Raw genomic sequence first — 27730 nt, forward strand, 5'->3', positions numbered from 1 at the left:
AGGACCTGCTTCTCCCTATGCACCACCACTCGCCCCAAGTGGAATCACAACTAAACTCACTCACCCCATTCTCCCCATCTCAATTTCTCTGCTTTTTCATCCAGGACCTCTTCTTTCTGATTACGTTTTCAAAGCAAAAACATTATATAAAGTTGAAAGGTATTTATTATTGAGCTAAGCTTGTATGATAAAAGTAAAGGTTAGGCAACATAGCAGATGACAGTAGAGATAGGGCAATAAAAGTTATTCTATCTTTAGATATTCCCTTATAAGGACTAGATCACCAAGCAATAATTCAATCAGAGAACTAAGAATTGTTACTGTGATCACTAATCAAGAGAATAAAAATGCTTGTGATGAATGCTTTCCAACTTTTATGGAAAGCTTATGCTATGCCAGCCATTGAGTGAAACCACCTTATATAATTCCCATGAAACTCATATTAGGGAGATAGTGTTATTATGTCCATCTTGCAAATGAAGAAACTAAGTAAAAAAATGGCTTGACCCAAGTCAAACTAGAATCTACTTTCCCAGTGCATGAATTCAGTTTCATTGTGGGTAATCCCACTAAGAAGACCAGCAATGTAAGTGGAAGGAGTGTTGGATAGAAACATCTTTACCTCAAGGTCCTTGCTGAGGCTGGCCTCGGCCCACTGCAATAATTCTGGCTCCATATGAAATGAGTAGGATGGTATGAAATGAAGAAACACCAGGCATGGGATCAGAGCTACTGAACCTCTTCACCTCAGCTAACTCCTCATTCAAGGTGTCATTTTGCTTGTTAAATGAGATCATGGGCCATCAGATGCTTTGTAATCCATAATATGGGGAAGTGGAAAAATACACAAATTGTGGTCATTATATATGTCAGACAATTATGATTCTCATTTACCCCAGGTAGAAAGCCAAGGTTGATCAAGACGGTGAAGACCTATTGCAGCTTCATTTTGAGTCAAATGAGTCTATGAAAGTGTGTTTTGATAAAAGTCTCTCACATCTGAGTACGAAAACCTTGAAACAGAAAGGATGCAGGAGAGAATCCACTGCGTAATGGAATTACCGCTCAACTTTCCTTTAGTTTTACATATACTCATGAATTCTAATGATTTTTTTTTGGTGATTAGATCGAAATATATTATTCTGGTCATTCAAACTATTTTGTAATAGACTAATAGTGACTTAAGTCTTTTTTTTTAAAGCAAAAGTTACTACAAATTTTCACAACAACCACATAGATATTCAAATAAAACGCTGGTTTTGCCTTTGATTACCTTACTCTCTCTTACCTCCCACAGAAACCAAGTTTCTTTCTTTCTTTCTTTCTTTTTAACCTCAGAAAACTCTCTTAAAACTCTCCATTATTTTCCACCATGATTAAGAATTTTATACAGGCAATAGAAGATGTAAAGTGTTGTTCCACTTTGGGATTTGACACAGAAAAGTCAAGTAATTTACACTGCATTAAGAAAAAGAGAAAGGTCATGCTCCATAATTAAGGAACTTGAGGATTGTAGCTAATCAAAAAGGGAATAAGGGCAGATCAGAGAGAAGTTTCCCAGCAATTTTCCAGTTTCCTCACATAGTTCCCAGGAATCGTCAAAGAAGGGAAAAGTATTAGGCATGGACTTCTGTGAACAATACATATTTCAAATGTTCATTCAATACTTGTTATCCATTATTATTAACATTATATTTATACAGGCATTTAAGAAAAATAAATCTGTTTCAGTGGCCCTTAAAAGGGAATTTGTCCTGGAATATGAAGCTGCTCTCAGTTTTCAGCTTTCAAATCTTTCTCAAAATATATGTGCATTTTGTTTGCTTGCTTGTCTAATTTTGGTGCTTTAAATATAGTCATATATATGTTGCTGTTTTGAGCTGAAATATGTTTGGAGCTAAGGAAAAAGAGGCAACATCAAAAGAACTGATAAGAGCCAACTAAGTGACCATCCTTATGTTTTGGTTTACTTCCCTAGTCAAGTTCAGAAAGCAGGTCCTTTAAAGGATGAGAAGTAAAAACATGACTAGAGGAAACTTTCCATGGGCTGTTTTCTTATCTGACACATTTTATCTGTTAGCTATTTATATTTCTACTGGCTGTCATATCAGGAAGCTCAGGGAAATGAATGCTTTAAAAATGCATTTGGGGGCAGGCCACGGTGGCTCAGTGGCAGAGTTCTCGTGTGCCATGCAGGAGACCAGGGTTTGATTCCGGGGTCCTGCCATGTAAAAAAATAAATGCACTTTCTCAGGTTTGATTTTCAACATGGAAGCAGATTTATCAGGTAAGGGCAAATTAATACCACTAACCAAATTGATGAAAACAACCTCTAAGACCTGATGTGTTTTCTACTAGCTAAAGAAACAACATTCCCTGTAAATGCAATTATTTCTGGGAGGAATCTTTGAGAATGTCTCTTTTCCAATCTGTGACTTTTCCAACCTGTGCAGGTCCTGCCTCAATCGCTGCGGCTCTACCTGCCTTTCTTTATTGTGTGCTTGCCAGGGTCACTGAAAGGAACGCGGGAGTAAGCAGTTATTGGGGGTTATGAGTAGGAGAAAAGGAAGTGGAAGGAGACAAAGAGAAGGAAAAGGGAAGGTGGGAGAAGAAAGAGGTCTGAGCCTCAAACATTCCCCAAATGATTGCACTTGAATTAATTTCCAAGTAAAAATGTATCATTAAAAAACAGGGCTGTTTCAAGTATGTGCAAGTAAAGTAAAGGAACATATGTTTCTTTTACTGTTATTATTATTTTTTTGGTTAATTTGGATCTTCCTAGAAGAGATTTGAAAATTTTTATGCATATGACTTATTTAAAATATCCATTTCCATTTCTTTATAGATACAAGCATATTTTTAAATATCCTAATTTTTAAATTTGTGTCTATAGATCCCATTTATCCTGTGTTTCCATTTAAGTAAAACTGTAGTCTTTGGGGGCATCTGGCACAAACATCTGCTTACTCTTTTATCTTCTCCTTTGCCCCAAAAGGGGGCTCATTTCCATTTCTCTTGCTCTCTTCCCACTGCCTTTAGAACTTGACTGGAATTCTAGTAAGGGCACAAGCAAAGGTGGGAGATGCTTGGATCATCTTGCAGCCTGGGGTACACCACCAGGCCACCGGTCACGAGTTGGTGCCCCATTCATCTGGGAACATATGGGTGAGATAAGACTGTCACTAAGAGAGGGAGCTACAGCAGGGCTTAGGTGATTCCAATTCCACATGATAACTAACCTGATTTACGATAAGGGGAAAAATAAGCGCACGGGAATCTTTACCTGTAATACATCATTGAAATATCTATTAGATAAATACCTCTTATGACTCTCAATAAAAAGGGAAAGGTATATTTCTATGTCAGTACTGTCATTTGTCTTATTTATCAAAAGAGAAGGCAGATCTCAAAAAAAAAAAAAAAAGGAGCTGTCACCTGCACTCTCTTTTACTTCTCTGGACCACCACCTAAAAATAGGAAAATGGAGGCGACAGCATCTCCAATTTTAGTCATACAGTGAAAGTGTTAAAAGAGAGAGAAAGAGGGAAATTGAAGGAGAGAATGTGCTGCTGACCAACAGAGGGCTGACAAACAAGGATAGCTACTGATAATTAACTTTATACTGGACAGAAGTAACGGTATTTACTGAAAAAAATTCCCTTTGCCTATGTCCATCTCTTAGAGTTCTGAAAATTTCATTCTCATTGACTTAGAAAAAGAATCCCTTGTTGTTTTGGGTCCTAGTAAGGAGAATTCCCTAATACGTATGCCTATATATATGTTTTTTATATCAGAATGGCCTTTCTCAATCATCAACTATGTCATCAATTTAGGATGGAAACTTTTGGAAGAAAATGGATACAAAGAATAATCTCTGAGACAATCAGATTAGCTGAATACTCGGAATAATTTATAGTGCATATTGCTCATTTTTATATCCTTGCTAATCATTTTCACATTTTTTTAAATTCCTGAGATGTGAAAAACAGATTTTGAAAGAATAAAGGGGATAAAGAGGTTAAGAAAAATTATCTTTTCCATATAAATGTCTTTCAGCAATTCATAGAAAGAATTAAATCTCTAAGCCCCAAGGTCAATCTTTTAAAAACTTGACATTTTTGTTGATTGAAAACCAGATATTAATAAACACATTCTACATCCCCCATTTGTGAGAGAGATTTCCTTTTTAATCATACAATAACATGCCAACACTTCATATATGTACCAACATATAAAATAGAGACATCTAATAAACTCAAATAGCCATCAACAATCTCTTAGGAGGGTCTTGAACTTCTTGTCCAGATGCTTTAGATATGGATTTCTTCTTTCCGTTTTCCATGATCTCAGAACCTAGCTTTTCAACTAATAATTTCTGTTAGTTTTTATCCTTTTTCTATTTTAAGTTTAATAGGCTATTTAAGGCAGCAGAACAACCGCCCTGAAGCAGAACCATTCACTACTAATTATAACACAACAGATACCAGAGTGTATTTTTGAAATCTGGTTGTGGAAGATGGGACGAACTTCTGCAAAATAATCAGGAGACAATACATGAAATGAATGGGAAGAGTGCATAGCCTGGAGACCGTTCACAGACATAAACTTTACTGTGGGGACGTGGAGGGCCTCAGTCTCTACTGACAGGGTAACAGGTGAATGCCCCTAACATGTTTGCTGACGTCTCCTTGCAACTTTCTGGAAGGATAGAAAAAAAAGGCATGTAAAAAGAAAGATGTGTATTTCCATTAAAATTTAGATATACCCCCTCTAAAGAAGCCAATTCTTCAATATATGGAGTTTTGATAATTCCATATGTTCTGCCTGGCTAAAACTCTTGACCAGGCAGTTTCCATTTCTCATATATATATATATATTTATTTATTCCACTTGAAAGGAATCAGTTTTGATCCCTCTTGATTTCTCCAGGAGGCCTTGTCTTCCAGGCCAGGCTGGCAGATATAACCATGGAAATAATGAAAACAATCCACTGAACCTATTTTTCAGGGATGGCTGCACGTGTCTGGATTCCAGGGCATGTCAAACTACAAAAGATTAGCTATTTTAAAAAAATTGCTTCATCTAATTTGTTTTCAAAGGCAAGGTCATTGCATCGTAGAAGAGTATTATAAATTCAGTGTGCTGTGAGTCAAAGGCATTTGCTATGACCTCTAGCCAGATATGGTTTGTAGTAAGAAACAGATTGAAATATGACTTTTGATTTATTTCAAAGTGCCAAAGCTTGAAATAGCACTTTGTTCCTCAAACATGAACAGACTTGGAAGTATAGGAGTGATTCTGGGAGACATGTAGCAACTGACGGGGCATATGAAGCAGTGAGTGATTGCCAGTGATACATGTAGAGGGGTTAGCACTCAAAGTTAGAAAGTGGGCATAATGTGTGCTCTGATGAAAGGCATGTCTTCATTCAATGACCATGTCCTGGTTCATGTCAATTTCTCTCTGTCTTATGATTAAATCAGGGACCATAACCTAATGGCTATTAGTGGAGATTTTCTCTATGGATTATTTATTTATTTTCACCATTTATGCTTTTTTTCCCCACATCCATCCCTCTATCATTCTGGAATCTGGCTGAAGGTAGAAAAGCCTATTCATTACTAAATACGTTAAGATTATTATGGAGTATTTAAAAAAGAAAAGGAAATACCTTTATTATCTGAGAATAGTTAAAATTGGACTTAGTTGCCTTTGAAGAACAGCGGATAACCCCCCTAAGAAAGAACTGTACTTTTATTTAGAAAAATATATACTTTTTTACTATAAAAAGGTTATTACTTAGGACATTGTTTTGGGGGAATATGAAGTAAGTTTAAAACAAAACAAAAAATCTACCTTGATCTGCAAAGGCAGGAAGAAAGTAGTCCTCGGGTTTGGGTTGGTAAGGTAAAGAAGCAGAGGAGGCAGAAACTGGAAATGTAAATATAGAATGAAGTTTTTAAAAGAGTGATTTCCACCCTGTTGCACATTAGAATTCACCAGGAGAACATTTAAAAAATACTCTTTTCCTGGTTCCACTCCCAAAGGATTCTGATTTACTTGGTCACTGGAGAAAATGTGATCCCAAGCCTTAATGACTGTCCCAGGATAGAGTCGGTGGGAGAAGATGAGAAGAGATCCCCAAGCATGGAAAAGCAGAGTTGCTTTAAAAGCTGCCGACTATTCAATCTTAAATTATTTGTTGTTCTCAACTCTTTCATTATTCCCTGCACCGATGCCCCATCTTTGTTTAACTGTGTTCTTGCATTGATGGAGTTTTGGGAATTGGGGAATAAAGGTCCAGTCTGGTTTGAAGTGGTGCTAAATATAGTAGCTGTGAAACTTGGAACAAGAACTTTATCGTCATTAGGAACAAAAGCTGATCAGAAGCATGCAGCATACTTTACAATCCTCAGAAATCTTGTTAAGGTTCTGGGTTTTCCATGAGATGTTGCATGGGGTTTTGAGATTCACTATTTGGAAATAATTATCTCTAAGGGCTGGAGGCCTTGGAGTTAAATTTTTCAGAGTATCAAGAGTCAATCTGAGTTTGATAAAATTTGTATGCACCTGTCAGAAGAGATCAGCAATGCACCCTGACTAATCTTTGTTTGGTCCAGATTCTAACCCTTTTAATAGGTGTGTTAATAGGTTTGCTTTAATAGGAAGGTTGATTTTCCTCAGTTTTCTCATGTGTAACACGAGGATAAATGGTGCACATCTGACAGTTAGAATTTATGTCCGCAGAGCAAATATTTCCAAAATTAAAAATATGGGTCCAAAATTTTCCTTTTAGAAATTTATGTTGAAGAGTTAAGCCAGAATTATGCAAATATATATTTAATAAAATTATTGATGCATTGTTAATAACAGCAGCAAAAAAGAAATATCTTAAATGCTCAATAATAGACATGCTATGTACATTGTATACCAACAACGTGAATAAATGCTCTGCATTTATTATGAATAGTTATGCATATCCATATTTACCAGTAATTTCCCTTTTATTTTCCATACTGTTATATGAAGTTTGATTATGTTATAATGCTTACTTGTTCCAGAATTTCAGTTTGGGGTGATGGAAAAGTTTTGGAAATGGATGGTGGTGATGGAAGCACAGCATGGTAAATGCAATTAAACACTACTGAGTTACACATTTGAATGTGCTAAAAGGAGAACTGTTAGGTTGTATATGTATTAGAATTAAAAATTAAAGAAAAAACATACCACAAGACTGTACAATGCAAATAGTGAACCCTGAACAGCACAATTATAATAATATTCTTTCATCCATTGTAACAAAGGTACCACATCAATGAAAGGTATTAATACTGGAGAAATTTATGAGAATTTTGTAAATTCTGCATGATCTTACTGTAAACCTACAACTTTCCTAATAAAAAAATAAATGCCTGACATTAAGGAAATTCAGTCCTGTGTGAGCATGTTCATTTGTGTATATGCATACACATGTACATAGGAAAGTGCCTGAAAGGATATTTACATCAATGGCAACAAAATCATTTCTGTCAGTTTTCTACCCTTGTTCTTTCCTTTCTTATTTTGACAGGTTAGTTAAAGCAGGAGAATAACAACCCTGCAAAGGAACCATTCACAAATAAGTGTAACACAACAGAAACCACAGTGTACTTTTTCAAAAGCAATTATGGAAGAAGTGGGTATCTCTGGCAGATGGAATTTCTATCGTTTATTTTCTAACTCTTATTCTTCTATAGCGTTTATTTTTAAAAACAATAAACATGACTATGAAATAGTTTTATAACCAGGAATAAAAAGATAAAAAACATTTTTAATTTGGAAAAAAATAAAAGATAAAAGCTCAGTGCCTGGCAAGTCACTAGACTTTTCTATAAAAAATAGCCATTATAATTATCATAGCTTAACTAGTGAATGTGAGGGAATTTACCATTCTGTCTGCATACCAGTACATGGAAGTAATAATCTTGACTTAGCACATGGATTTTTTTTAAGAGTGTGCTGGCAAACTTGTATTGAAGTTATAAAATGTAAATAAATAGATAACACTTGAGCAGTACAAATATATATATGTGTGTACATTTCATTTTGTCTAGAAATCTCATATAAGAATTTTATCTGCACTCTAACCAAAGCAGAATATTTAAGATATTTTCCAAAACATCCTGACATTTTCCCATAAATTATAGTTTCTTCTGGAGAAATCACAATGGTATAATTGTCTGAAGGCGTCATGAAGGCTGGTGTGGTGATGACAATGCTTTTTGCTCATTCAGTAAGTCAAGATCACATGTATGCACACATGGTCTTTAGTGCCTGTGTGGTCTTTTTTGTGTTTGAGCTCCATCTGTGCTCATTAAAGAAACCAGGCAAATGATAAATGGAGCCTCTCCATGCTTTTTATCAGATGGTTGCCACATACTTTGGAAAATGTACTGGGGATAGAGTTCCCAGGCACACTGTCTTCAACTTTGCATGAGGCTAAGGCCGACAAGGAACTCAGAGAAAGGATCTGGTTCTTCTAACTTTTAGAAAGAATTCTCTTTTGATGACTGGATTTGAAGTAGAGGCTTTGCAAACATGGTTTGCTTTTCTCAAAACTGCCTTTCTGGGCAGGGGGACACACTGATTGATTAGTCTTGCATTCATCAAAAGAATGGGGAGCTAGAATGCTCAATGTGGAATCGGTATGTGAACCAACATGCAGTTGGGGGTCTGGAGAGCACGGGAGACCCCAGACTTCTGTGTGGGAGATTTGTTCAGAGTGTGATGATGAGTCAACTTTACATTTTCGGGGACAGTTCTTGCTTTGAAATAATCCATTGAAAACAAACTAAGATAATCCCATAGATATGAAATAAGGGTCTCCAAACATGACTATAAATAATTTTCATCTGAGAAGTTTTTTAAAAAATATGGACATTAAGCATACTGATTTACATGGCCAAGTGAAGCCTTCCTGAACCAGATCTCCTGGGGTAGAGCCCAGAGGTGACTATTTTTAATCAAATATTTTACTGATTCTGATCCAGAATCAGGTTTGGCAATCATTGTTTTTAATCCATCTTAATTGTGATGGTTGGAAGCTGTAGGTATCCCCCAAAAACATGTTCTTAAATTTAATCCATTCAATGGTGTGAACCCATTGTAAATAGAACCTTTTGCTGAGGTCATTTCAGTTAAGACAGGGCCCGTCTATATCAGGATGGGTCTTACTCCTGTTACTGGGGTCCTTTAAGAACAGAGTGAAATTCAAACAGACAGAGAGAAAGCTACAGAAACAAGAAGCCGAAATCCAGAAGAACAGAGAGGCCAGGAGAAGCTGCCATGTGCCTTCCCATGTGACGGAGGAGCCAAGTGTGGCTGGCAGGCAGCCCCAGAACACCAGCCTTTGGGAAGAAAGCATTTGCCTTGATGATGACCTGAATTTTCTTTTAGTCTCCAAACCAGAAGCAAATAAATTTCCATTGTTTAATCCAACCCATTTCATGATATTTGCTTGAGCAGCCCAAAGCTACAACACTAATTAAATAAATTTAAAAACAGTAGAATAACAAGGAGGGAGGGCATAGGGAAAATACAGAAGAAGAGAATATGGGGTCGAGAATAGGAAGAAGCAATTACAAAAATGGAATAATAAGACATTAGAGAGTGACTTAGAACTTTGGACTAGGAAATATTAAGCACTGCAGCAAGAAGCTGCCAACTGTGATTTGTGCTGGTCTAGAAGAAAGGAACCAGGAGAACAATGTTTTCTAATCCACAGGGGCTGCAATTACTCTTGCATTCGTCATTTGTACATGAAAAGTAAATTAATTGTAATATGACATTGTCACTGAATAAATGTTTCCTGCTTGGAAAATCAGTGCTTCCACTTTGCCCCTCCATTTATGTTCCAGCAGGAGACCTGAACATTATCTTGGGACAATGTTCTTTTCTCCTGACATTATCTTTTAATTATATCTCCATCACATTCAATCTTTTAAGCTTTTAATGAAAGAGACTTCCTAAAAAATGCATGCCTTTAATAGGAGCGTGTAAAATAGACAAGTTATATGACTTAAAAATATTATGTTGCTGGACCCCATGAGTGGTAGCAAAAGTCTGACTCCTGTTCAACAAAATCCAGTTAAAAATTCAGTCCAAAAATACTGAGGAATGGAACAAGTTGTTTTATATTAAATATGTAAGATATGGAAGTGCCTTCAAGTCAAATGGCAAAATGAGAAAAATGTGAACTAAGCTAAAATTGCTTTTGTTATGTATGACTATGTAACACATATAAGAAACAAAATAGACATGCTTCGGATTTTAAACATGCATTTTTTTGCTGTTGAAAGTTTTGTTTCCTCTTACATCAAGACTCTACATTGAGATCTAGTACTGTCACTGCCAAGAAATCTATGCTTGTTGCTTCCTGAAAAGTCAGACCCTACCTCCTGGGTCTCATGATCGTAAGAGAAGACAATAGGACTGGAGTTCCTCATCCTTAAAGTGGACAGAACAATTGCATCCACCACCCTAGGACTGAGTGACTTCACATATGTCAAGCATTTGGAACAACATCTGGCCCACTGCAAATGCTACACAAGCATTGGTTGGGACAGTTATCAAAGCTACGATTTCTCTACAAATTTTCAAACTCCATAAACAATTCTTCCCCATCCCCCACATTGCCACAATTCTTCCTGTAACACTGCTGTTCTAGTTCGCTAGTTGCCAGAATGCAATATACCAGAAATGGAATGGCGTTTAAAAAGAGGAATTTAATAAATTGCTAGTTTACAGTTCTAAGGCCGAGAAAATGCCCCAATTAAAACAAGTCTATAGAAATGTCCAATCTAAGGCATCCAGGGAAAGATACCTTGGTTCAAGAAGGCCGATAAAGTTCAGAGTTTCGCTCTCAAGTGAGAAGGCACATAGCGAACACAGTCAGAGTTTCTCTCTCAGCTGGCACATGACGAATACAGCATCATCTGCTAGCTTTCTCTTCTGGCTTCCGATTTCATGAAGCTCCCTGGGAGGCGTTTTCCTTTTTCATCTCCAAAGGTTGCTGGTTCGTGGACTCTCTGCTTCCTGGTGCTGCAGCATTCTCTGCTCTCTCCATATCTCCTTTCTCCAAAATGTTCCCTCTTTTATAGGACTCCAGAAACTTATCAAGACCCACCCAAATGGGTGGAGACAAGTCGTCACCTAATCCAGTTTAACAACCACTTTTGACTAAACCACATCATCCAAGGAGATGATCTGATTACAGTTTCAAACATACAGTATTGAATAGGGATTATTCTACCTTTATGAAATGGGATTTTGATTAAAACATGGCTTTTCTAGGGTCCATACATTCTTTCAAACCATCACAACTGCCTTGTAGCCAAACATTTTAACTGACATAATACCAGGTGTCATAATTAGCCAGTTCTGTGTCAAGGGTAGTTCCAGAGATTAGCAGCGTCTTTGGTTCTTACCATAAATAAACAAACAAAAATTCAAATAGAAACCTTGCCATGGCCTTCAATACAAAAGACGCTTAAGATAAGCAATGAAAAACCAAAGAAAGGGGAAAATGGCTTAAGAGGACCCAACGTAAATATATCTTTACTGAAAGAACAGCTACTCTCTGCTAAACTTAGACATAGATGGAGGAGCAGTGGGGTTGGAGGTTGGGGGCAACTCTCATTTACATCAGCCAGCTCAACTTTGGTGCCAAGAGAGTGAGTGGTACTGCAACTGCACCACTTGACTCCCTTGGAGGTTGTAGAATTATTGCTGGATATTCCTCCATTCTTGACCTGTGTTTTTGCCTTCTTCACTATCCTCTTCAGGTCTGCCACCATCCAACACCACTTCCTTTGGCATTATTACCTTACTATCAATAGCATTGATGTTCTCTTTTCCTTCAGCTGTCGTTACATTATCTAGGCTTATTTACACTCCTCCCCTGCAAAGTAATTGAACTGCCCTTTGTGGCAGCAGAAACAGAGAATGCACTGTGTTTGTGATACCCTGTGACCAAAATATCCTTTATTTTATGTCCCGAGTATACTAAAGACCATGCTTCTTGATGACACCCAGTTGTTTTCAAATACAGTATGCTTAGCTTCTTTCTGCTCTACTTTAAAAATGAATTAACATCTATATGATTGATTTTCTATCTCCTTTTGCCATGTCTTCACTTTCCCTTCTAATTGCAAAATTTGTATTAGTTTTGTCTTAACCACTTCAATGCCAATTGTCTTCTCAGTAGAGCTTCCTCTTATATGGCTTCAATTAGAGAAAAAGTTCAAATAATAAGTATACATCACAGAGACAGATACAGAGCAAAATGGAGATAATATGTAATTTACAGGGAGTGATTGCAACTGAACTGAAAGCTTGCTATATTTTCTTGAAGAAAACAGTGCTTTTATTCCTCAAGAAACATGAGAGTACCAACACATAAAAATTTTATTTTATAATCTGTTTTTTTTTTTTTCTTAAGAGAATGAAGTCACCACCTTAATTTTAAGATCAGGAAACTCCTTCCAGATATTTCCTGAAGTAAAATGAACTAATTTCTCCTCGAAATGCTAAATTGATGCCATGGAAGGAGATGTCATCTTAATCTTGGCATCACTCCCAGGAACCATTTACAAAATGTATTATTTGGGAGCATCTTTGTGACTCTCCAGTTTGGCCTCTCTTTCCTACCTGACAACCAATAAGCTCAGAGTCCAAATTCTTGATCTATTTGAATGTATTTTTCCCATTGCTGTGTATTGCTAAATGCATTCAGCTGATTAGAATCTTTTTTACTTCTCTAAGGGAAAATAATGGAAAACTAATAAAAGGTAGATGTAAAAATAGACAATTCCTAATGAAAATAATAATGGAGCAGCGATCTGGAGTTGAACTTCTGTTTTGACTATGAATAATCCATGTTTGTACACTGCAGTCTTAATGAAAAGGATATTATGCAATCACCTGATTTTCTGTTCTATACAAATTTACTGTCTATATTAGGCTGTCCTATCTGTTCCATTTCATAAGTCCAAGTTTTCTGATTACATACTTAATGTGCATTTAAGTGTAAAACCGGTGTTTAATCTCTTATTTTAGTATATCGTCTAATGATAATTACATAAAGGACCTCATAATTAATTTTACAAATCATTTATTTACTCAAACAACAAGTATTTATTGAGAGCCCCTGTGGTAGATGTTCCTTAGGTGGCAGGAAACTATAGCTAAAAAAAGAGGTAGAATCCCTTCTTTAATTGATTTTACATTCTAGTGCAAGAGACAGTCAACAAACAGGTAAACAAAAAAATATTAACTGTAAAAAGTTTATTTCACTTTTTCCTGTCAAGCATCCCTGTTATCAGATAAGAATCACATAGTTAATTACATATATATATATATATATATATATATATTGCTTTGGTAGATTAAAATGGCAGAATTAAGGTTAAAACTTTTGAAAAGAAGAATGGTATAGAAAGAGAAAGGAAAGGAAATCAAAATATTTGAGTTTGTCTTTCACTTCTTTAGCTTTTACTTATGAAAACTTGCATTTAACCACATTTTTGAACCTCTAATTTTTTATTTCAATATGGAATAAACTAACACCTGCCCTCCTCATCTCTTTGTTTTCAGAAACCAATAAGATTATTTATATGCAAGGTAATGTAAGTAATGATAAATATAAGAGAGTAAGGAGTCAATGCTCAAATAAATCAATAAATTGCTATAGGTTTATTTTTTGCCTTAAATTCATGACTGATACTTATCTGGGTATATAAAAATATATACTTTATATGTTTTGTTAAAGTTTCACAAACTCTTTTTGGAATAGAATATTAAATTCTAAGATTGGAAAAAAAAACTGAAAAATTATCTAGTCCAACTACTACTTAATGTTTAAATTCTGGTCCACAGCTTCCATATAATATGTAGGTTTAAGTCAAGGCTTCAATACCCCCAATGATGGATAATTCAGGACTTACTGAGATGGTTCATTCCAACTGTTATAACTATGGCTGTTAGAAATGCCTTCCAAATTAGGAGCTGGAATGTCTCCCATAGCTTCTGCCAAATGGTCCTAATTTACAAAGACACTAGGTATGTATACACAGCCATGCACTGCACAAGACACTGATCTAAGGGAGCATTGTTCCCATTGTAAACATAGATTTAAATGCTTATTATGACAATTTTTTGGCCATTGGAAGTGAAATAAATTAAGGAAGACATGGCTTTTTCAAATTCTTGCAAAGGTACAATTTGAGCTAAGAAGGGCCCTGCTTTATCATTTGTAGACAGATAGAAATAACCCGCCCTTCCTTCCCATGGAGCCTTTTCAAATATTTTATTCTTGTTGGTATAATTTCAAGAGCCTGTTGATTCCTTTTCCAAGAGGGACTCTGGTGTTTGTTTGTTTTAATCTCTAAATCATGTTACCCACGTTGGTCAGTATTAAAATTATAAACACTGCTAAAAATATTTAACTACTTATACACTAGACACGTTTTTGTTCTAGTTAATCTTTACTACAGACTGCATTGTAAAATGCCACAATATTTCCAAGAATTAGATTTCAATAATAGACATTGAAATGTAACAATCGCTTATGACATTTCCGACATCTGGTTTTAAAGAGATGATAAATGCAGCTTGATAATTAAATTTTATCTAAAGATTATTTCATAACCTGGAGGAGAATGGGGCCAGAATAACTAAAAGATATGGCCAGCCACAAAGATTTTATTCTAGTCTGCCCACCCATCTTCTGCAAAACCAGTTCTAATTCTTAGATAGCCTACACAGTAATCTCTGATGTTGTTTTGAGAAAGTGCATCTGTAAAACCCTATATAAATGTTTGTTAAATAAGGAAAGAATGGAATTTTAACTGCAAAATTTAAACTAGCTCCACAACATGTGAATGAAATGTGCAAGGTCATCTCTCTGCCAGGTCATCATCCAATTTTCCAGGGCCAATCACAAACCTTAACATTCTATTGATCTATTAAGTTAATTTTCCTGTGTTTATTAGAATGATATTTAGATACTTTCATTTTTTTTCTTACAAATGGAATTCATTTATCTATTCAATAAATATTGGTGGACTATTCTTTATAGGCAGTATTGGTTCCTGCATTTAAGAATAGGGAGGTCATAAAGAAAAAAATGTCCATCTATTGATAATTGTTATAAAGAAAATAAAATAGGATTTTGTGACAGTGGTGTATTTCATTAGATTGGGTGGTTAGGAAAGGCCTTCAACATCCCACATGATCCAAAAGACTGAGCTCAGAGTATTCCAAGAAAATGCAATAGCTATTGGAAATAAGGTGAGTCAAACAAGTTCAACAAAAAACAAAATCAAGGCCCCAAGTGGGTGGAACAGAGTGAGAATAAGGAAGAGGGAAGGAAAATTATGATAAATATTCTCTGTAGGCCCATGTAGGTCAGGGAGGGAAGACTGAATTATATTTTTAAGGGTGATGTGAAGTCATTGGCGGGTTTTGAAGAAAATTAAATAATCGTATTTTTATTAAAAAAATATTTCTCTGGTCACAATATTGACAGAAGATTGAAGATAAAAACAAAAGTCAATGAAAGGTTATTGCAGTAGAAGTACTAGGGTGGCAGTGGTGATTGCACTATGATTGATTAAGTAGTCCGAGTAGACGTAAGGAGACCAGAGGAGATGATGGTCATATGGGGCAGAGTGGCAGTTTTTGAGAGAGAATTGGGATATTCTTCCTTCCTTCCTTCCTTCCTTCCTTCCTTCCTTCCTTCCTTCCTTCCTTCCTTCCTTCCTTCCTTCCTTCCTCCCTCCCTCCCTCCCTCCCTCCCTTCCTTCCTTCCTTCTTTCTTCTCTCTCTCTCTCTCTCTCTCTCTTTCTCTCTCTCTTTCTTTCTTTCTTCTCTCTCTCTCTCTCAGACTGAAGTCAGAACAGATTGGATGAGGCGAGGAAATGAGTAGAATAATTTAAGATGAAATCCTAGGATTTTGTCATGGTTACATTAGTTGACAGCTGTATTTCATTAAAATCAGAAAGACTAGGAAAGGAACACATTTTGGCATGTTAGGTTGAAGTTGCCTCTTAGAAATATGAGTGAAAAATGTCAAGTTGGTTGTTGGCTACACAAAACTGGAACTCAGGGAAATTTAGAGGGTATAGGTTGGTAGCATCATTAAGAGTCTAACATTAGTGGTATCTGAAACAACGGGAGTGGACAAGGAGTCATGCTATATCTTCATTTTAATGTAACTTTGCATTCCATTTTTTAATCTAAACTCTTTATTTTATTCCCTTACTACCCTCTCCCATTTACCATTTTTGTTTTGTTTTGTTTGCTAAAATTTAGTCAAAACTACCAATTAGTCAAACCACCGAGGAATTATCTGAATCAAACATTTTGGAATTCTGGAGTCTAGTGGAACACTAACAGAATCTAGGGAGGTGCTGGAGGAGTAGGGTAGGCTGGTAAATTGCAGTAAATGTTAGTGTTGGTACCAGGGTAGGCTATTATGACCAAGTCCTCTGAAAACTACACGTGTGTGGCCTGATCACTAGTCCTGCTTTTCATCAGCTACTTCAGATCACTGGGGGCCAGCAATGAGTGGCCCTCATCCCCACCTCCCTGAGCAAAGGCATCAGAGGAATATTAAAGAGGCAGTAGCTCTTTTTCCTCTGTTCTCTTTTATTTTTTTATTCTCCATTTAGGAGCCAAAATAGCTTATGAAAGTCACAAATATATGTCTTCAGCCCTCAACGAGTTAAAAAAAAGTAAAACAAAAAATCTAGCTATCTCAGAGGAGTGAGAGAATGATATTTCCAGAGTTATAATGCGTAATATTGAGAATTTCTAATTATTGATAAAAAAAATTACAAAACACACAAAGAGAAAGGAAAGTACGGCCCATTCAAAGGAAAAAAAGTATTTTCTGGAAATCATCCCTGAGGTAGCTTATAATTATAATTATTAATAAAATATTTTATATTCATTCTTTAAATATGTTCAATGAGGTAAAGGAACGCATATACATGGAGCTATAGGAAATTAGGGAAACATTGTCTGAAAAAGATAAATAGATATTAATCATAAAACATTACCAACATACATTTTGGAGCTGCAAAATATAGTAATTGAAATGAAAAACTGATTAGATGGATTTGGAAGCAGATTTTTAACAAGTAAAAGAAAGGATCAGGGGACATGAAGTCAAGACAAATGAAATTATCCAGTGTGAGAAACAGAAAGAAAAAAAAAGAAGAAAAATGAAAATAAATTGAGGGATGTATGAGACAACATCAAAGATATCAACCTACTCATCATTGGAGTCCAAGAGGGACAAGAGAGATGGAAAGAGGCATGCAAATTATTTGAATAAATAATGGATTAACACTTTCCAAATCTAATAAAAGATATGAATATACACACTCAGGAATTTTAATGAACTCCAAGCAAGAGAAACTCCAAGAGATCTTCAACATGGCACATTATAGTGAAATTGCCAAAATTTAAAGTCAAAGAGAATTTTGAAAGCAATGAGAGAAACAAATTGTCACACATAAGGGATCCCAAATAAGATTAATGATATATTTCCCTTCAGAAACCATGGAGGACAGAAGGCAGCCAGAAGGGCATATTTAAAGAATTTAAAGGAAAAAAACCCCTGTCAATCAATAATTCTATATGCAACAAAATTATCTTTCAAAACTGAAGGAGAAATTAAGACATTTACAGATAATAAAGCTATCAAATAGGCAAATGTGTGATATAATAATTATATCTATGTTAATGGGCATATAAAGTATAATGATATCAATAGCAAAACAGAGGGATAAGAATGGTGATATTTAGGAGTAGAGAGTTTATATACTACTGAAGTTAGGTTGGAACTAGTCAAACTAGGTTGTTATTAGTTTATAACGTCAATAGTAATTATAAAGGTAATAACTAAGAAAAAACTAAAAATATCTTGAGAAAAGGAAAAAAGGGATAATCAAAATGGTGTATTACAAAATGTAATTATATACAGAAAAGATAGTAATAGAGTAATTGAAAAACAAAAAATTTACAAGACATATAGAAAACAAATAGCTATATGGCAGAAGTAAATACTTCCTCCTCAGTAATTACTTTAAATGTCAATGGATTAAATTTTCCTACTAAAAGGCAGAGATTGGTAGATTGTATGAAAAAGCATGATTCATCTATATGCTACCTAAAAGAGTCTAACTTTGGATGGAAAGAAACAAAGAGTTTGAAAGTAAAAGGGTGGAAAAACATTGTATGGAAACATTAATCCAAAAAGAGTGAGAATGGTTAGATCTATTGTAAGACAAAATAGACATTAGGTTAAAAAAAAAGATTAAAAAAGAAAAAGAAACATAATATATATTGATAAAAGGTTCAAACCAGCTAGAAGATATATGACTATAAAGTATATATGCACATAAAATAAAACCCCCAAAACATGAAGTAAAAATCAACATAATTGAAGACAGTTATATGATAAAATTTAGTGATGGCAATAAAGCACTTTCAGTAATTTATAGAACATTTAAACAGAAGATCAGTAAGGAAATAGTGGTCTTGAACAACATTATTAGCCAAATAGATCTGATGGACATATATGGAATACTCCACCCAATATCAGTAGAAACAGTTTTCCTCAAGTGCCCATGAATAATTTTCAAGGATAGACCTATGATACATTAGTTCAAAAATCAAATCTTAACAGTGATAAATACTGAAATCATACAAAGTATCTTCTCAGTGCATAACAGAATAAATCCAGAAATTAATAATACAATGAAAACTGGAGAATTTACAAATATGTGGACAATTAAAAAACATTCTTTTAAGCAGCTGGTCAAAGAAGAAATCAAAAGGGAAATTAGGAAATAATTAGAGTTTATGAAAACATAATAAAATTTATGGGATTCAGTGAAGGCAGTTTTCAGAGGGAAATTTCTAACTTTAAATACTTATATAAAAAGAAGAATGATCACAAATCAATCAACTAACTTCACAGCTACAAGTGAATCTAGGAAAGGAAGAGGAAGCCAGATCCAAAGTTACTAGAAGGAAGGAAAATGTAAGGAATAGAGCAGAGATCAATGGAAAAGATAATAGAAAAGCCAAAAAGACAATAGGCTTTTTGAAAAAAAAAAAACTCAATAAAATTGACAAACATTTAGGTAAACTGACAAAGAAAAAGAGAGTAGACACGAATAACCACATATAGGAACAAAAGTAGTAACTTTACAATTCACCTTCTTGAAACAAAAAAAAGATGACAAAAGGGTACTATGAACAATTTTATGCCAACATGTTAGAAAACCTATATGAAAATGAACAAATGTCTAGAAGCACACAAATGACCTAATCTGACACAAGAAAAAGCTGGAAATCTCAACATACCTATAATAAGTAAGGAGATTGAATTAGCATTAAAAACCTTACCAAAAAAAAAAAGTCCATGCCTGGATGCTTTACTGAAATTTTATCAAACATTTAAAAAAGATTTAACACCTATTCTTCTCAAACTCTTCCAAAAAATGGAAGAAAATGGAACACTTCCCAACTCATTCTATGAGGCCATTATCATCCTGATACCAAAGACAGGTAGAGACAGCACGTGATTCAATATTTCTAAAAAAATACTGACAAATCAAATCCATATTAGAAAGATTATACTTCATGGCCAACAGGAATGCAAGGGTGGTTCAACCTATGAAACCTATCAATGTAATACACCACATTAATAGAAAGAAGGAAAACACACACACACACATGTAATCATCTCAACTGTTGCAAAAGAGGTGTTTGACACTATCCAACATTCTTTCATGATAAAAACACTCAGAAAACTAGGAATAGAAGATGACTTTCTCAGCATGATAAAGACTATTAATGAAAAATCCACAGCAAATTTCACACTCAATGGTGAAAGACTGAAAGCATTCCACCCTAAGATAACAAGAGAAACATGCTCACTGTCACTGTTGTTAAGTGAAATTTTCTTGGAATTTCTAGCCAGAGAATCAGTAAAGAAAATAAATAAAAGCCATCCAAATCAGAAAAGAAGAAGTAAAACTATCCCTATTCTCATATGACACGAGCCTGTATATAGGGAACCCCAATGAATCCATAAGAAAGCTACTAGAACAAATAAACAAATCAGCAAAGTTGTAGGATACAAGATAAACTTGCAATAGCTAGTTGTTTTTCTGCATATCATAATGAACAATCTGAAATGGAAATTAAGAAGCACAATTCAATTTACAATAGAATGTTAAAGAATAAAATACATAGAAATAAACAACTAAGACAGTAAAGATATCCAGTGAAAATTATAATATATTGTCAAAAGAAAATTAAGACCCAAATAAATGTAAAAACATCTTGTGTTCATTGATTTGAAGACTTAATATTGTTAGACGTCATTACTTCCTAAAGTAAACTACAAGTTCAGTGCAATCCCTATAAAAATTCCAGCAACAGTCTCATGCAGAAATGGAAAAGCTGATCCTCAAATTCTTGCAAACTTTCCAACAAATCGTGCTGCAATAACAGGATATTCACATGGAAAAAGAATGAAGTGTGACCCCCACCACATAGCATACAAAAAAAAAAAGAAAAAAGAAAAAAAAACAATCATATGGAATCTCAAGAGGCCCCAAATATCCAAAATAACTTTGACAAAGAGAAAAAAAACAATTGGAGAATTAACACTTCTTAACTTCAAACCTACTACGAAGCCATACAACAGTGTGGTACTGCTATAAGGATAGTGATATAAACCACTGAAATGAAATTGGGAGTCCAGAGCTAAATCCAAACACTGCAACCAAAATCAACACCTTGATTTTAACCAGGGCTCCAAGTCTACTCAATGGGAAAAGAATAGTTTCTTCAACTAATGGTGCTTAGAAACTTGGAAACCCACACATAAAAGAATATATTTGGACCTGTACTTCTCATCACAAGCAAATATTAATTCAGAATGGATCTGTTAACTAAATATAACTAAATTATTCAACTCTTACAAGAAATCTTTGGGAAATAATTCTGGATCTTGTTATAGGCAGTAGATTTTAGATTTTACACCAAAAGTAAGAACAACAGAAGAAAGAAAAGATAAATGAGACTCTACCAAAATTAAAAACTTTTGTGCATTAAAGGATATTTTCAAGAAAGTGAAAAGACAACCTAAACAATGGAAGAAATATTTGAAAACCATATATATGATGAGGATTTACTATCCAGAATGTAAAAAGTACTCCTACAACTCAACAACAGAAAAACAAACAACCCATTTAAAAATTGGGCTAAGGAATTGAATAGACATTTCTTCAAAGAGAATATACAAATGACCAATAGACATATGAAAAGATAATCAACATCATTTGCCATTATAGAATACAAATAAAAACTACAATGGGATTCACCTTCATACCCACCAGGATGGCTGTTTTTAAATAAACAAAAATAGAAAATAACAAGTATTGGTGAGGATGCAGAGAAGAAGGGACCTCAGTGCATTGTTGGTGTGGATGTAAAATGGTACGGCCACTATGGAAAATAGTTGGCCACTTTCTCAGAAAGGCAAACAGCAAATTACCATATGATTCAGCAATTCCACTCTTAGTTATATATCCCCAAATATTTGCAAGCAAGGCTCAGATAGCTATTTGTACATCAAAGTTTATTGCAACATTATTCTGTGGCAGAAGGTGGAAGCAACCCAACTGCCCAACAACAGATGAATGCATAAACAAATTGTGATGTATTTGTACAATGAAATATTATTCATCCATAAAAAGAAATGAAGTGCGGGTACATGCTACATCATGGATGAACCTCGAAAGCATCATGGTGAATTAAATAAGCCAGATATAAAATGACAAATATTGTATGATATCTCTTCTCTGTAATTCTTAGAACAAGCAATTACATGGAGATAGAGAGCAGAATAGTGGCTACTAGGGATGGTACAGTGGGTGTAAGTTTTAGTCTGGGATCATGAAAATACTCCAGAAAGAGTGGTGTAAGTTATGCAATGCGGTCAATGTAGTTAATGTTACAGAATTGTCCATTTAAAAATGGTTAAACATTGTTCATGTTATGTGCATTTTATCACATTTAAAGAAAAATACATAGAGTGAAAAGTAACTCCTTCTCCTGCCTGTCTTCTGTTCACTCACATCTCTCATAAGAAGCATTGTATGCTACAGTTTTTCTTTTCTTTACTTTTAAGCAAATGGTGGTGGGTCCAATATGTTCTGCTGCACTGTTTTTATTTCACTGGTAAAATAGATATTGGAAAATTTTCTTTACAATGTTCCATTGCATAGAGTACCATACTTTTTTTTTTTTTAAATTAATTGTCACTTGAAGGGTAGTTGGGCTAGCTCTCCTGTATTATCACTTTTGTCTTCTCTACCCTCTCTTTAGCAGCTACATCATGTTCTAGTTCCCTTTTATATTAAATACCTTGAAAGTGTCGAGTATAATTGCTAAAATTCTTCTTTTCCTTTTATCTTTGTCTTGCTACATATAACAGTATTCACTTCTGCAACAATTTTATCGAGACTTCTTATTTCTTTTCTGATTTCTACCAACCTGTTACCTTTTGCTTCCTATGCTCCTTTCCTCCTGTTGGTTTTAAATCAACCCTGTAGATATTCCATTTGTGATACTTCATGAATATTACTCATGAGTGAATGAAGGCCATCCTTTGCTGGCCGGCTCTTTGCACAGTAATGGTCAGAGCAGTCAACAGCTTCGAATTAAAATGTTGTTTCGGAACATTTTCCAAACAGACGTGCTATTGTCCCCATCCTGGAGGCATGTGCCTTTCAGGCTTTCCTGGAGAGGAAGCAGGTATTCTGGATGCCAGTTGGGCATATCTCACAGCATGTCTTACCCACATTTCATGGGATGCTTTACTATTTAGATCTTTGGCTGATTTTTATTAGTTGATATCATGGTGGTTTCCCCTCCTCTCTCTCTTTCCTGCCTCACTTACAGGTTATTTCTTATGCTAGAAGTCATGAGTGGGGCCTGATTGGTATCACTCCTTTCTTCCTCTCCCTTAATACTCTGCAGTGGGGGAACAAATTTCCAAGTTACTCCTCTGGCCAGCATATATCCTTAGGCTTCATCATCCCAAGAAATGAATCATTGCGTCTCCTTCAGGAGGCTCTCAATACGTTCAAATGAATCTATACCCTGCTGGATATCTGCACATAAGTTAGAGGCTTTTGGTGGACTCCTTGGATTTAGATGAATTTTGGCAGAAAATCTTAGCTTAGATGTCCTAGCTGGTTTTCTGGAGGGATTTTCAAAATAACTTTTGTTGCTTAGGCTAATGACTTTAGCATTAGGATTAGAGCAAAAATTCTTTTTTCTAGTTTTTAGTAGTCTGGTGATTCTTCAGTAATCCTGTTATTCCTTCTCCACAAATGAGCTCAATTCCCACCAAGCAGAGGAAACTGATTTTAATTTCCTGGTCACCTATTTATATAAATATTCACACTTGTCTTCCTCTACAGAATCTGTACAAACATTTTACATGAATTCCTTTACTTAATCCTTACCCCTTAGGGAGGAGGGATGATTGTCCCATTGTATAGATGAGGAAATTGAAGATTAAGTACCTCAACAACCTAAACTTATAAAGAGAGTTAGAGATGGCACAATAAATTGAGCCCCGATTTGACTCAAATACTATCTACTATGTATAAGAAAGATCGTGTAAATAATATTATTAGACTTCTTTGATTTTTTATTATTCCATTTTTTATCACCTACACATAGCTTTCTCCATATTGGGACCAATCATCAAGGCATTTACCCATCAAGGTGCATTGAGAAGAACATGGACTCAAATTTATCTTGCATTTAAAAATGTGTTTGCTTGTATGGAGAGTGTTTTGGGGATTGAATAACATAAAATATGTGAGAGTGCCTAGCTGTGTGTGTAGGAATTTAACAGCAGTTGTTCAGTAAATGCTTATTTTGCCTTTCCCTGTCAAAATCATGCCAAAGATCATTGATCAAGCAAAAACTATCTATTGACTGACTCATGGTATCAATGAACACTTTTTTTTTATTAATTAAAAAAATTAACAAAACATTTAGAAATCATTCCATTCTACATGTACAATCAGTAATTCTTAATATCATCACATAGTTGCATATTCATCATTTCTTATCAATGAACACTTTTTAACTCCACTAATCCACCCAGTTCCCCACAAAAGGGATATTTGAAATTTTCCTCGTATTTTAAAATCTTCTCTCTCTTTCCTTTTTATGGTCTCTCTTATGCAATCCAAAGATCATGAGGTATTGCACTGAGGGAAGAGCTCATACCCTATATTTTGAAAATCAGTATGGTGTTAGTGGACAAAATAGGGACTTTGGGGTTAAGTGCAGGTAGGTTTGAACTCCAAATTTGGTATTTGATAATTGTTTGGGTAAAGCATTTCACTTCTCTGATCTTTAATATTTTCATTTTATAAGAAATTCAGAAAAAAAGTTCACAGAATTGGAATGAGAATTAAACTATGTAAGGCTAGGAAAAATGTCCACAAAATAGGCATTCAACTTTCTATTTCTTTTTTGAATATTCAAATTGCATTTTTTACTGTTTAAGACAATAGTTCTTCATTTCCAACCTGATAAAATATGTGCCAGTTTGAAAGTATTATGGACTCCAGAAATCCCATGTTTTTTAATCCTGATCCAATCTTGTGGGAACAACCATTTCTTTTAATCCTGATTCAATACCGTATGTCGCAAACATTTGATTAGATTATCTCTATGGAGATGTGACACGCCCAATTGTGGGTTTGATCCTTTGGTTAGATGCAGATGTGACTCCACCCTTTCCAGGTGGGTCTTGATTATTTTACTGGTATCCTTTAAAAGAGGAAACATCGTGGAGAGAGTTAGAAATAACAGAACTGACAGAAGTTTCAGAGTCTACAGAAAGAGCAGATGTAGATGGTTGAAGAACAGTTGCTTCAGAGAACAGAGGATGTTTGGAGATGCTTGGAGTCTAGCAGACATCGCCATGAGATGTTAAGCAAGCCAGAACTTGGAGAGAACCAATGGAAGCCAAGACATGAAAGCCAACCATGGAGAAGTAAAGTAAGGAACCCCCACAGGAACAGAGGCTGAAAACAACAGAGCCTAGGAACAAGGGACCAGCAGATGCCAGCCATGTGGCTTCCCAGCTGACAGAGGTGTTCCAGACCCATCAGCCTTCCTTGAGTGAAGGTAACCTCTTGTTGGTGCCTTAATTTGGACACTTGCACTTCCTTAGAACTGTAAACTTGTGACTTATTATATTCCTCTTTATAAAAGCCATTCCACTTCTGGTATACTGCATTCTGGCAGCTTTCAAACGTACACACAATATTTGGGATTTTACTACCAGGAAATAATATTACAGAAGATCTTAAGAGACTATATGACGCTGGAAATGTTTTACTATAAAAGAAGTATGCTGAACTTTACATTGTGCAAAGCGATTTTGAAAACATTTTGATAACATTTCAACAGTCAAAAGACTCCTTAGGCACACATTGAAATACTAATACATTTTACACACATATTTATTAACTTAGCCAATAATTCAACGGAATAGTTTAGAAGGGATTTCTGAAAGCAGAGCAGAAAAAGTAGATAGCAGTAGGTACATGTCTTTCTGAAAAACACTAAATTTACTTAAAGCCTTTCAAAGGACAAGTATGAGTACACTTATCAAGGAAAGCTACTTTACTGCTCGAAGGATCTGTGATAAGCTCAGTCAGGGAGAATTGAAGGAAATGTTAATACATATAAGCTTCAAAGAAAATCTGGGAGATAAAGGATAGTTCAATTTTTAATTTAATATTTAAACGAACACTGTGTTGCAGTCATGATGCTGGCATGATGGAAACAAAGGAATTTCTCAGCTAACACAAAATTCTGCCATTTGGGGTTTTGCATTTTATGTAGCAGAGATCAGAAATGCTTAGGGTACAGAAAGATGGTCTTTAGATTCTGGGATGTCCCAATTCTCTTAGCACAAATCCCACATGGACATTGGAGGAAAACTGTCCACTGGATCATGCAGTTTGCACCAATTTTGTACTTGCAAGCTGCTGTTTCACAGAGTAATAGATGGAAGTTCTATTTAATGTAAGGAGAATCAACACATTGAAGTCATTCTTTATTAAGTATAAATGCATTTTAATTCAATGACTCATTTTGAATATCCCCCAGTATTGTGAACATGCCCTTTGCTGGCAAAAAATAACCTTGTGGATATTTTGTTCTGAACTTGGATGGTTTCTAGAATCATCTATCTCTTGCCAACGGCTTACCAAGTAAGAAGCACAGATCAAAAACTGAGAAGGAAGAAAAAAAAATATTACATGAAGAATAAGGAAAGATTCTTAAGTTCGAACTTGGCAAAAAAAGCTAATTGGCATGAAGAAGCTGCATTGTTGTATAAGCTAAGGCTAAATAAATTTGTCGGGGACAAAGTGCTCACCTAAATACCATCACTAGTATCAGTAGCATGAAAGATAGGGTAGGACACTGTGATGGTGACCCAGTGGCAGAATTCTCCCCTGCCATGCCGGAGATCTGGGTTTGATTTCTGGTACCTGCCCATACAGAAATAAAAAAGAAAGATAGGGTAAACATAGAAAAAAACCAAAACAAAACAGGAAAGCACTCAGCCTAAAATTTGCTTAATATTTTTTGTTCAAAATTGTACTTCTGTACTGTTTCCTTTAGTCATATGATCATGTCACTTAATAACAACCTGCAAAGTTAAAAATAAATTGAAATTAAATAGAAATTTAAGTAACAGAATCACTTGTTTTAAAGAGTGAAAATTTGAAATTCCAAAGAAGAGAGAACCATTGTTATAAGGCAAAAAAAAGTATTCAGAACAAGAAGGAAGTAGCTTGATTTAGGATTCTGTTCTTGCTGTGGGATGTTGGGAAAGGTACTTAATCTTCGAGAATAATTTCCTTATCACTGAGATTAATGATGGTGCCTGTCTCGCAGCATTGATTATTTAGGATTTCAATATGGCTCATTGTCTCACTATACATATTAATTGCTTTATGTGTTGGTTATAACTATTATTACTACTATAACCCAAGTTATATTCCTCTTACCCAGTTTATATTCTTGACTACAGCTAAATTGCATTTTATTTTGCCAGATTCAGTTTCCTTTCCAGTCTTAGGACCTTCATATACAACGTGGGCAACACGATATTGGATCCATGTATATCAGTAGGTAAATTAGTCCCTTCCTATTTGGTTTAGACTATCACTTCTGAATTAATGCCAAAATTTTCATTGTGGCTGGTTTTAAGTCTTGAGGGTATGAGGTATTTGGGAAGAAAATGAGCTGAAGTACAATGGAAATTTTTAAAAGCTTCTTAAATATAAAAGATCGCCTGCTTCATTGAAGTTAGGGAGCCATGACGGCTCTGAAGGCTATGGCAGAGCCCATGTTAAAGTCCCCGCGAAAAGTTAATTCTGAATTTTATACTCACAGCAATGTTTTCCTTATTTACATTCATTTTCTTCCTTTATGTAATTTCATTTCATAAACTTTACCAATGACAATATGCATGCTCTACTCTTGTACATGATGAACATCTGTTTACCTGGTACAATACTGCAAAGATGAATATGGTAATAGAAACCATGCTTGT

The 27730-nt window shown here is 35.0% G+C and overlaps 1 protein-coding gene across 2 annotated transcripts in view; it reads left to right on the forward strand.

Annotated features, from left to right (window-relative positions):
• Window positions 1–2160: 2160 nt before the first annotated feature.
• The window catches only part of LOC143661492 (uncharacterized), a 72327-nt gene continuing 46757 nt past the window's right edge, over window positions 2161–27730 (forward strand). The window contains exons 1-2 of one of the 2 annotated variants that reach the window (XM_077135084.1): window positions 2161–2287; window positions 27230–27302. In XM_077135084.1, coding sequence (XP_076991199.1) covers window positions 27293–27302 — 10 coding nt within the window. In that variant the 5' untranslated portion in view covers window positions 2161–2287; window positions 27230–27292. The remainder of the gene's footprint in view (window positions 2288–27229; window positions 27303–27730) is intronic. The other variant, XM_077135083.1, reaches the window with a different exon arrangement.

Source organism: Tamandua tetradactyla, chromosome 17, assembly GCF_023851605.1.
Source record: "Tamandua tetradactyla isolate mTamTet1 chromosome 17, mTamTet1.pri, whole genome shotgun sequence".
In the NCBI taxonomy this organism is placed as follows: domain Eukaryota; kingdom Metazoa; phylum Chordata; class Mammalia; order Pilosa; family Myrmecophagidae; genus Tamandua; species Tamandua tetradactyla.